The sequence below is a fragment of the Akebia trifoliata genome, chromosome 2 (genome assembly GCF_017979445.1).
Source record: "Akebia trifoliata isolate Shusen 1 chromosome 2, ASM1797944v1, whole genome shotgun sequence".
Classification (NCBI taxonomy): Eukaryota; Viridiplantae; Streptophyta; class Magnoliopsida; order Ranunculales; family Lardizabalaceae; genus Akebia; species Akebia trifoliata.
In genome coordinates, this window is record NC_141376.1 from 8,242,201 (window position 1) to 8,254,479 (window position 12,279).

The window sequence follows — 12,279 nt, forward strand, 5'->3', positions numbered from 1 at the left end:
AGGGCGTCAGAAAAACATTATTCTTTTATCAAATATCATAAAATTCATTTAGGGACCCACTAATTAAATCTACAAATAACAAATTAATTGATAATTCTCTAATTATTCCCCAAATAAGATAATATATGTACCCTTTGACATCAAAATTTTATACTTTCTAATCTGAAGAACAACATAGGGTATTCTAGGAAGGTCGAAGAAATTGATGAAGTTTGAGGGAGAAAAAAAAACACCCAAAACATCATTTGTATGATCTGTAAACTTTTTCCATAATTGTATGGAACTTTACCAACACATCTGAATTAACAAAATTTGATTCCAACAAATAATTGTTGAATAATATGGGTTTAAGAGGACTGGTTTTGAGAAAAGTTGAAATAAAATAAGGATTTCATAGAAGATGAAGGTGCTCAAGTCATTTTATTAGTCTATGAAAAAAGACTGAGATCAAGAAGGGTGTGTCATCAGTTTGAAAAAATAGGAGGGTATCTCAAATATTTTCCAGAACGTGGAGGGGTATGTCTAAAACATTTTCAGATCTTATGGCTTGTTTGGCAAGATAATTCTTTAATTTGATATATAGAGGTCATAAGATCTCTTATAAGCTGTTAATAAGATCATACTTTTCCCGCCCTAACAACGCTCATTGTGTAAATGCACCGTAATTGAGACCAAGAGCTCTCTCTCTGTCTCTCTCTCTCTCTCTACAAGATCCATCTAGATTTCTTAGTCTCCACGCACCATCTCATAATCTGAATTAATTAATTTCAACCTTCAATCTCAATTTCAATTTCAATTTCTTCGATTCTGCAATCTCACCTGCCGATTCGATGGTGGTCTGCAAGTGTCGCAAGGTACTCTCTTTCTCATCTCAGTTCGTTCTTGATCCCACTATAATTTGGTAGAACTATCGAAATATGTCCCGTTCTTCGTAAATCTATATTTCTTTATGTTGGATTTTATTGAATTTAAATCGATTTGGAATTAATTCTTTTTTTCTCTGTGATTTAGAACGAGGTTTCGAATAATTAATTTTATTTTTTCTAGTCTGATTCCATCCTTGCCACCGGTACATTTTCTTTTATTATATCTGATTTCGCTTCGTCAATTTAAAAGTAATGTAAAGTCGTAAAACATGTTTGGGATTTTTTATTTTATTTCATTTTTGTCTCTCAATTACATGTTTTGTTTTCTTTTTCGGTGCAGGCGACCAAGCTTTACTGTTTCGTCCATAAGGCTCCGGTCTGTGCAGAATGCATTTGTTTCACTGAACACCGCATATGTGTGGTACTTACCCAACCCTAATATGTTGCTTTAATTCTTATAATGTATTGATAGTTTGGTCTTATATGAACTAGACATGTCGTGCCGTCCTATATGCATTTATATATATATATATCAGAAATGATTCTTTTTTTGCTTTTGTTTTATAAGTGTAAATAGGTTTAAATTCTTGTTCTACAAAATTTTAACCTAGAGTGCTATGTGATTCACACATTTCAATTTAAAATTAAAGGAAATACGTTAAGATGATTGTGTAATCGGCTATGTTCTATGGAGATGGGTATTTTTGGCTATCGATAAACATGTTCACATATCGAGTGTAACAATGTGGATGAGTGGAAAGACAAAGAAAGATAAAATTAGAAATAAATGCATTTATGAAATTTTTGAAGTAGCCCGATAGGTGATAACTAAGGAAAAGTCGATTGAGATGGCTTGATTATGTGCAACAAAGACAGGTAGCAGCCTTGGTTAAAACCTCTCTTTGTTGCACATAGGTAGTGATGCGATCATGTCAGTGCAGCAAGAGGGCCTGAAGATTGAAAACAATCCAGCCAATAGAAGTTTTATGACAGCCTGGAGCATTGAAGTGGATTACTTCCATAGAGTCCCAGCTCTGTATGGTTGGATCAGACCTCCTGTAGGTGCCTATATGCTCAACTCTGATGGTTCTATGAGAGGCAACAGAGGGGGGAAGGTGCGATCATCCAGGACCATGAAGGGAAGACTCTTTGTGGGTTGGCTGGCTGCATGGAGCCAAAGTCTGTTAACCACCATGAGTTGAGTGCTATGGAGAAAAGGATGAGAGTAGCAATTGCAGCCAACATAGTTAAAATTTGGATCAGGATAGATCGATGTCCAATGTGTGAAAGGTGAATGTGATATCCCTTGGAAGCAGGCAAGAATTGTTAGACAAATCAGGGAGATTATGAGTTCTTTTGAAGAAATTAACTTGGAGTTTTGTTATGGGGAAGGGAACTATGCTACTGATTTCCTTGCTTCTTTTCTTACTTCCATGGGTAGAGCAGATCTTAGTCATGAGGATTTTCCTAGCTTAAAGACATTATTAAGAAGGATGTTGCTGGGCATGCCTATGTTAGATTGTAAGGGTGCTCTTTTTTCCTAGTAGGGGGTCTGCCTAACCCCCAGTTAACTTTCAAACATAAAAAAAGGAATGTGCAAGTTAAAGGTTTCAAAAAAGTGATGACAATCAGCCTGCCCTAGATATTTGGGATAAAGCTTTGATGATGAACATCTAGTTTTGGATTTGCAAGGAAGGGCTTTTGAAGGTGAAATACCATAGACAATAATAGTATAGAAACATAAGACAGCAAAAGAGAGAGGTTACAATGTTCTTAAACACGTCATTAAAAGTTCCCCCCATAATCTCTACGGAACTTAATTTCAAATTCGAACCTTTTCCACGTCATTAAAAGTAATGGAGAAGGGTGAGAACATGGAATCCTAAAGTGGCTATATGGTTAAGTGATTGATTTTTTAATTATTTATATTTTCTCAACAATTGTGATTTGGTAGAAAGACAATCTTGTGTTGGCAACTACATGATTGGATTGTCCAACATGATCTCCATATGGCCCCATCGACAAGAACAACTCTCTTTCCCTATATATATGGTACTAGCTATTTTTTGCATAGGAGTTTGAATATGAATATGTCATACATGATTGTTGTTTATTATGAAAATACTTCTCATTGGTTTTATAGTTTTTATTGGCATATGGTTGTACTTATTCTATTACTTCCTTAGGTCCGTACTTACTCTGAATGGGTAATAGATGGAGAGTACGATTGGCCTCCTACATGCTGTCTATGCCAGGCTGTGCTTGAAGATGGAAGTGATTCTCAAACTACTAGATTGGGTTGCTTGCGTATGTGTTTTCCTTTGCCAAGCTACATGTTGAACTCACATTGCATCACACATCTTATGTTTTTTTTTTTTTCTTCTCATTTCAGATGTTATACACACAAATTGCTTGGTTTCCTATCTTAGAAGTTTTCCTCCACACACTGCACCGGCAGGATATGTGTGCCCTACATGTTCCACTCCGGTAAGATTCGCATTCACATATAGAAGTTTGTCATGGTTATTTAAATAAATAAAAAATCCATTTCATTTTCTTTCCTATTTTTATAAATGAATCATGGGAAGGCAATTATAAGTATAACTAACACATGAAATTCCAAGTCAAGTTCATGGTCTTTAAACATTTTTTATCAGTGCTGGTAATTTTGTATTAGTAATGGCCGGTTGAAACTTGAAAGTTCCTCAAAGGAAAAAAAACTAACAAACATGCAGGACTAGAAAGAGAGACAACTTTCAAAATAGACCAACATGGGAGTAAGATATTTCTAATATGTGTATTGTGTAACTTAGATTTAGATACATATGTTGTTGAGAGATACATATTTGACATAATACAATTCAAATAAGATAGTTAAAAATAGTGGAGTTATTGTAATAATTACTATATGAAGATTTCACTGAAGGCTTAGGAGGGGGTGCTTGGCATATTAAATAAAATATGTACTTTGTAGAATCAATGTAAATTACGTGGACCATCACGTCATGCGTATTTCCAAGAGGTGCTCCTAATTGCATGTGAAATGAACACTCTCACGAGCACATATGAGAGTGAGTGATAAATAAAGGAGAGTCGATTGCAATGGTTTGGTCATGTACAAAGAATGATGATGTAGCTAGTTATCTGATAAAACAGATCGATCAAAGTCTTACATAGACAATCACTATTGATTGTAATCACACAACACCAAGAGAATTCAGCAAGAAAGAAAAGAGAATTTTCATACACATGTGATAACCGCACACTATCAGTAGGCTCATTGACTCACAGTGATCCACATAGCCGAAAGGAGCTAAAACTAAAAGAGAAGATGACACAAAACCTGGTTTGGGTCGCACCCCCTAGCCTACTTCAAATATTTTTGATACGACGATGGACTACCCCACGACAAAATGAAATTACATACCATATTAAATCCCACTTACCCTACTTAGTGTTCAAGTTTGGGGGAAAGAACACTTAAAACCAATTTTTTCTTGAAACTCAAATTCTCTTAATCCATTTTCTTGTTCCTGCACCTTTGACCAAGTACCAAGGAAACCAACCCACATTTCCTACAATTGGGATGCCCCCCACCTTGTGAGAATGTGTGACTTGATTCATTAAACCTAGCCCACTTCTTAACTTGGAATTTTCTCCCTATTTTTTGTTGTTGCCGTGTGGGGTGACACCTTGGCCATGATATGGCCCACTCACTCTTCTCAAGCTTGTGATTATCTTCCCTTGCTTGCTGACTTGGTTGGCATTAACTATGGGATCAAATGGTTTTATCTTGCTTGATTTTGTTTCTTTTTCAGGATAGTGATCCAATAGATTGTCTTCAATGGCTTGATCAGTGATTGAAGACCAATGTTGATCCTCAACTGCATCAATTGATAACAACACCGTGTAAAGAACTGTGTAGCTCGAAGCTTGTAAAATGAGCGAGGGGGAGGTCAAAATGGATGTGGAATGAGGCAATCATAAAAAATTTGTCGAGAATTACTTTAATGGAAGACATGAATCTAGATTTAATTGAATGGGGGAATATGATTAGTGTTGTTGATATAGCTAGAATAACAAAGCATTAACCGAAAGATTTGGGATCGGCTAAATGATTCTTTCCACTCTATTCAGAGCGAAGTCTTCTGTTAACATGAAAAATCATATGAACAATATTAAAAGTTGAAAAGATATTTGATCAATTAGTTTTTTTTTTTTTAATAGATAATGCTTGATGTTGTCTTGAATGCATTCATTCCTAATTATATCTTCCCTAGTTTTTTTACTCATCCATCTAAGCATCCTTATCTTTGCCACGCTCAATCTATGCACATGTTATTTCTTAATTGCCCAAACTTCAGTTTTGTAAAGCATTCCCTGTCTTATTACTATCTTAGCCCCAATAGTCTATAAGCTAAGGTTAGTCGATTGAGATGGTTCAGTTATGTGCAACAGTGGTCAGTTACAGCCCTAATTACAAGGAATGTGCAAGTTCAAGGTTCTGAAGGAAGATGAGGTTGGTTTAAAAGAACTTGATTGAGGTAGTGATAGCAAATATGAGCACGCTAGAACTAATAGAAGACATGACTTTAGACATAATTGAATGGAGGAACAAGATTCGTTCAACTGACCACAAATTTTGAGGATAAGGATGTTGGCTTGTGTCCAACCCAGAAGTATTACATTGGGTGCTCTACATGACCATGTTTCTATAAGATGGAGTGTTATTATGTGTGTAGTATTTACTTTTTTCAAAAATAAAAAGTCAGTGTAGTTAATCTTATATTTAAAAAACATCTGAATAATGGATGACTTGTCTAGATTACAATTAGTCTAGGGAATTTATTGTGCTTATGGTATGATTGGCATAGATATTTTTTTGTCCATTTTTCTTGATCCACGTAGAGGGTATTTTTTAGATGCCAGAAGTAGAAAAGCAAATTGCATTTTCAAATTGTATTACGGCACTCTTAACCGTACTGAAAAGTTATATTGTAATTACCAAATGATTTAAATTCTGCTTCCATAAAGGGTCTTTAAGTACTGAAGGTGAAGAATGCCTCTTCTAGTCAATGATGTTACGAGTAAAATCAGGGTGGATTCTTGTGACCTATCACGACTCTTTAACCTTATTAAAATGGATAAAAAAAAGCTCACTTTGTAATGGGGATGTTATTTTACACCTCTATTTTGCCAATTTGAATTGTATGGAATGGTAAATTTTTAAATGATGCTTTATTGTGCAGATATGGCCTCCTAAAAGCATTAAGGATTCAGGATCCTGTCTCCACTCAAAATTGAAGGAAGCTATTATGCAGGTGAGTTAGACGGTGGTTCTTGAGGATAATTTTGAAGAACTTCACTAAAAATTTGGGATGCTCTTTACTATTTTGTTCAATAGGTTGTTTGACTAACTATGGACTTCCCAGGCATACTTATTTGTGGTGTGTCAAATTATAATGTCAACAATGATCATTGGAGACTTATATTAAGAAATCATGGTCTCTATTTGCGGCACCTTATGAGAGGTGGCTTAGTTTATATAGTTGATGGATGAATGTGGAGACGAGAAGTCAAATAAGTTACGGGTGAGTGCACTGGTGGAAGCTTGCTTTTTTGCAACCATTTGAAGATTTAGATTGAGAAAGTGTGGCAACAAACTAATTAAATGGAGTAACAAGATTTGTTCAATAGATCACAATTTTTTTGGGATAACAGTTTGATGACAATGAACCTTGTCCTAACCCTTGAAGCTAGAGCTTCTACCTGGCATGCCGCTTCTGCTTTGGAATCCCACTACAGAAGCTAATTAAGCTGGGCTTGACCGACCATTACCCAGAATTCATTCTACATAAAGATCGTCCACAGAAGTGTCTACGACCCATAGTGCCTTGTTGTTGTAGACTGTGTTTCTAGGAAATTTAAAAGTATTAAACAAAATTTAAGTATTTTCTTAATGAAGGATATTTGTGATTCGATTTGCTTCTTTACACGTGTATATCTTTCACATCTGCAAAAGGTTCTAGAATACCCTTAATCTTGTGAAGACAGGCTTTGGGTCTTTGAAAGGATGTTTCCTTTATCATTAATGATCCTGACACATTTTTTCCCATGAGATTATGAACAGTTCCACCGAAACCAAATATGATTTTCTCTAGCCGGTAGCCCTTGAAGGCTATCTCTGCTTTGGTCATACATGCTAACATTGGGTAGTGTGCACCATGTAGGAATACGAAACACAGTGTTGTCGAGAGGTATCTCCCTTGTTAGTTGGAGAAAAAATAGTCAGTCTCTAACATCCTTCACAGCAATACGAGTTTGTGAACACATTATTTTAATTGGAACTTCTGATGTGATTGTGTTATACTTTCCCGTTGATAAGAGCGGTGTGGATAGTACACAATTTCATGTTCATTTCCTCCAGTCTTGAGTAGGTAGCTTCAATTCTGAAAAGCCCTGCAGCAGGTCCACAATTTGGCATGAGTTGCCACTAAATCTATCACAAGAGGTCTCATTTTATTCAGTGGTCTTCTCTCTATTTCTTGGTAGGATATCGTGGAATGCTTGCCCTGATAACTAAAAGGGCCATTGTTCCATGGATTCATCATCCATGAAACATGCGTGAGAGGATTAACATATGATTCTTGTGATTTAATATATTGTGAGTTGTGAAGAGCAGAAGGAATCTTGGGATAAGATAGAAGTCTTTAATCCTACTAATTGTTGCCCCCCTTCATGAAAACTATGTTTTAGATAACTCTTATCTGATATGATGCAGACGGGTTTGGATAAAAACTTGTTCGGCAATCAACCTGTCCCATTGCCAACATTAGAACCCCATAATACTCCTAGTGCATCATCTTCAGCAGCTCAAGAGGGGAGGTACATGACCGAAAGCTACTCACCTGCAACTGGAATTGGTTCTTCAAATCTTTCAGCTATAGATATCGTGGAGATAGAGGATCCTAGTTCAGCGGGAGATCAATTGATATCTAATCATGGGCCTAACTTTGTAAAAAGCACAAGTCCTGCTGGTGTAGGTGGATTTTGAATTAAAAATTGAATTTACAATGGATATTTCAGTTAAATCTCTGCTTGCATGTACGTTTGCATGCATTTATGTACGTGCACATGTTAGTATATGCATGTGTGATGTATATATTTGATGGAATTTACATACGCATGTAAGCAGTACATATTCATAACATCTTATCTGATACAATTTTGTTTCTATGTTGAGAATACCTCACAGACTGGTGCTACAACGAGAAAGGGTGCTTACCATGTTGACAGGCAAAACTCTGAAATTGCATATTTTTCTGATGATGTATATGGGACCAGTAAGAAGTACACTCGAAGGGGTGAGTGAAAATGGTTTCTAATTTTCTTCCAACTGCTATTTTGTTGGTTATATGGGCCAAGTTTTGATAAAAATCTTGCAATGCTAGATTAGATACAGTGATGAATCGAGTCAACTTTTGTGAAAACTTTATTAGTCTCCAACCAGTTGTGGAGGCAGAGTTGACTCATAGAGATCCTTTGAATGTTTTCTAGAATGGAGTATTCCCTCTTTGATGTTGAGGGACCCATCTTGTTTAGGTTTCAGCCAATAACAATACCAAACAATCTTGTTTTTGGTATTATAGTTAAGCTCTAACCGTTCATGAAGAACCTATTTTAGAGTGTTACCACCGATATGGCTTTTTATAAAAACTCCTTCAACAGAACTTCTTGCTACGTGGTTTCTAGGACTAGGTTCACTTCAGCTTAGCAGGTCTTTTTAGTAGGAGGTTCGATCATTACTTTCTGCCAATATATGATAATACTGAAGCAGTAAATGACAGCTTTCTTGTGTCTGTAATTAGAGAGGGAGAGAGAGACCACTGAAGTCCTTGACAACTCAAGTTAGTTCTGTTTGCCATTCCCTGGGGTGTGATCTCTGAGTTTACAATTGAAGTCTAAGAGAACTAACAATTGAAGAAAAGGTGATCCATATTCTCTGTGGGTTCAAAACACAACACATCAAGATGAGTTTATGATCTTCAGTTTATGTGCATGTATAGGTTGGAACGTAATTTTCTTATTGAGTTGGCTGAGCCTGAGTTGTGTTTCCCAAATCTTGACCAATTCCACTTGAATTGCCAAGTCAGTTGAAACTTGAAGTTGCTTGGATACAGTTAGATATATGCTGAAGCTGAACTAGTTGTCTACAATGCTCGATGTTTGAAGCTATTTTCACAAGAGTACCCATTTTCTGTCTTCCAAATTACCTTTGGTTTGTTTCACTAACATAAGGCATGAATTGATATGTATGGATGTTTCTTTTTGTTTTGTTTTGTTTTTTTTAACCTTTTAATACATTTTCTTATTTCTTTTGCACTCCCCACGCCACACCAGTTTCTGTGGAGTAAAATGTAACTTTATTTGAAGTTGCTTGGAAATTTTTGGTGACTTTGCTTTGAAAAATCATTGGATTGGAGAAAGCTGATGGGGCTTTCAATTGCAGGTCCTTTCAGTCGCAAGTTTCTAAGGGCTTTAATACCTTTTTGGTCTAGTGCCCTACCAACTCTGCCAATAACTGCACCCCCACGCAAAGACATGTCCAACACAGTTGATGTTTCTGAAGGTCGTTTGCGGCATCATCAAAGATCTTCAAGGATGGATCCTAGAAAAATCCTACTCGTCATAGCGATCATGTACTGTCTTCCTATCTTTCCTTCTGTTTATTCCTTTGACTTTATTATCTTTGTTTTTGCTTGTGGAAGGGGTTGGAACAAACAAAACCTTGAGGGATTGTCATCTATTTCTAACTTCCAAACAAAGTGTTGATTGGATGGTCGGTTTCATATGATTGGGTCGATATTTTGGTCTAGATGGGGCTATTGAATGTGGGTCCTGTATTTATTTATTTTTTTGCCACGTGAAATAAAACAGGTGCTTCTTTCACATCTGATCCTAATGATGCTATCCTCCTTCCCCTCTCACTCCTCCCAAACACACACACACACGCACGTGCGTGCGCAAAACACTACTGCGCATGCATATATGCATGCTCGCACACGAAAAGAAGAAATATTTTTATTTAGCTGATTCGAGTGGTCCATGATCTTCTTCAGGGCATGTATGGCAACAATGGGTATTTTGTATTACAGACTGGCACAACGCAGTCTTGGTGAAAACCGGCCAGATGACGAACAACAATGAACATTACTTAAGAATTTCGGTGATACCTATGGTTTGAGTAACATAAGATACTCTCTTGTAGACACTGCTGGTGACTGAGCTTCTGGTCCTGTTTGTTCCTAGCCTGCTTCCTGTAGTGTGGAGCCATTTGAACTTTTCAATGATCCCTTTGGCTCAACATCTGAGCTTCTCAATGATCCCTATGGCTCAACATCTTTGTTTTGAGATCCTTCGACAACGTCAGTTACAACAAATGTGTTGCAGTAACTCTGCTCCTGTTTGCTTATTATGTGAAGATGTTCAATTCTTGGAGTTGAATTCGAGAAGTTGGTTAAAGGCAAAACATCAGTGTTTCTTTACATTAGTGTAGCTGTTCTGTTCTTTTGTTAAATTGTATAAAAGACACGCAAAAAATAAAGCTAGGGTTTACATGTTTAAAATCTGATATGTTTCTCTTTTCTGCCAGCAGGTAACAAGTCCTTAAAATTATTTTCAGTGTGTTTGTTTGAAGCCATAAATCTGTGTAGATTTAATCATCATCATCAAAGCCTTATCGCAAATATATGGGATCGGCTATTAAAACAAATCTTGTTCCTCTGTTCCACTCTGTTCACAGCCAACTCTTTTGTTATTGAAAGTGAGTATATTTGCTTTCACCATCTCCACAGATGTTTCAGGAGCTCTAAGTCACGTGCAATTGAGCAGGTGAAACCCTTTCCTCACTAACATAGTAAATTTAGAGCCTTACTAAAGGTCGTTTCGCTCAAATGAATTACCACATCAGAAATCCAACACCACAGCCCTCTTAAGTTTCATTCAGATAAATAAATAAAAAAACAGATTCTTTTGAACTTGGATCCAAGGTTTTGCAAAATGGATGGCTACCGAACTTTCACATGACGCTCAAACTTAAAAATGAAATTCAACAATGAAAAATAAGTTTTTTTGAATTTTTCTTTTTCAAAATTCATAAAATTCCATCCTCTACAACCCTGAAGCATCGGATGGACCCTTAGTAAGGGTGAAATCATAACTAACTTAGTACAGTTAGGGGTGGACTCATTGAACAGGTACCCATCGGTATGGCATGCAATGGTAGATCTCCTATTTCAGAAAACAATTAGATTAGTTGATTGGGATCATTGAACTGAACTCTGATGTATGGGGTCACTACGGTCAGCCGGCGGAATGTGGATCATAAACCACCTGATCTCTTTATGGAGGACCATGTTAACAATATAATCGATATTTGGGATCCACAAAATGATTCATGGTCCCTCATTCAATTTTTGTCCAGAGTTACATTACCAGAGTTGTTCTTATTAAGGTTGAACCACGAAGCAAAATAGTTCTTGATACAATTTGTATTGGGTTTGTGGAATATAGGGATCCAATATTAACCAATTTACAAATCAAATCATTTCAATTCACCTTATTTTGTCATTGGATTCCGTGAACCAATTTTTTTATTTTTTATTTTTTATATAAAGAAATTTGAGTAGGCTTCTTGATCTTCTTTCTTTATCTTAGAGCAATTCCAATGCAAGGGAAGAGTTTGGAGGCCCTAAAGAGAGCCAAACATTTTTTAAAATAGGAGTTAGAAATTTTGGAATGAGCTGACTTTTTATGAGAATCCATACAAAAAATCAGTTCATTCTGAAACTTTTAACTCTAGTTTACAAGTTGAATCGTGGACCGTCCGATTTTTGTAAATCAATTTTGATGGGGGTTAGAAGTTTCGGAATGGGTTGATTTTTGGTGAGGATGATCTCTTCATCATAGAGATCATTCTTATAAAAAATCAGCCCATTTTGAAACTTCTAGTCCATATATTGAAAAAACGTTTAGTTCTCTTTAATAACTTTGAACGTCACCCCCAATCAGGGGTGGAGCCAGGATTTTCTTATAGTGGGGGCAAACTATGATTAGTTGTATAGTTGAAGAGCTTGAATGGAGGGAGATGAGGGTGTGGGGGCAAATGGGGAGAAAGATGAGGGAGTGGGGACAAATGGGGTATGTAATTAGTTGAAAATATAGGGGTGTCTCAAAGTTTTCTGGGGGCAATTGCCCCCACCAACTCCTTACTAGCTCTGCCCCTACCCCCAATGCAAATAGGCATATTTGCTAGATATTTATTGTAGAGAGCAATTATGCATATTCAAGAGATTTATACTCCAATGATATGATCCAAAATTGCTTTTCAAAATTATTTTAATATATTTTTAGT

General features: G+C 36.4%; 1 protein-coding gene across 1 annotated transcript; it reads left to right on the forward strand.

The window, feature by feature from the left end:
* Positions 1-607: 607 nt before the first annotated feature.
* Positions 608-10,470, forward strand: LOC147409307 (uncharacterized). Its single transcript, XM_086427444.1, has 9 exons — positions 608-854; positions 1,207-1,287; positions 3,053-3,173; positions 3,259-3,353; positions 6,116-6,187; positions 7,648-7,905; positions 8,122-8,230; positions 9,376-9,565; positions 9,986-10,470. Exons 1-9 carry the CDS (start codon positions 831-833, stop codon positions 10,071-10,073), a joined length of 1,038 nt encoding a protein of 345 aa, XP_086283570.1. The 5' UTR covers positions 608-830; the 3' UTR covers positions 10,074-10,470.
* The last annotated feature ends 1,809 nt before the right edge of the window (positions 10,471-12,279 follow it).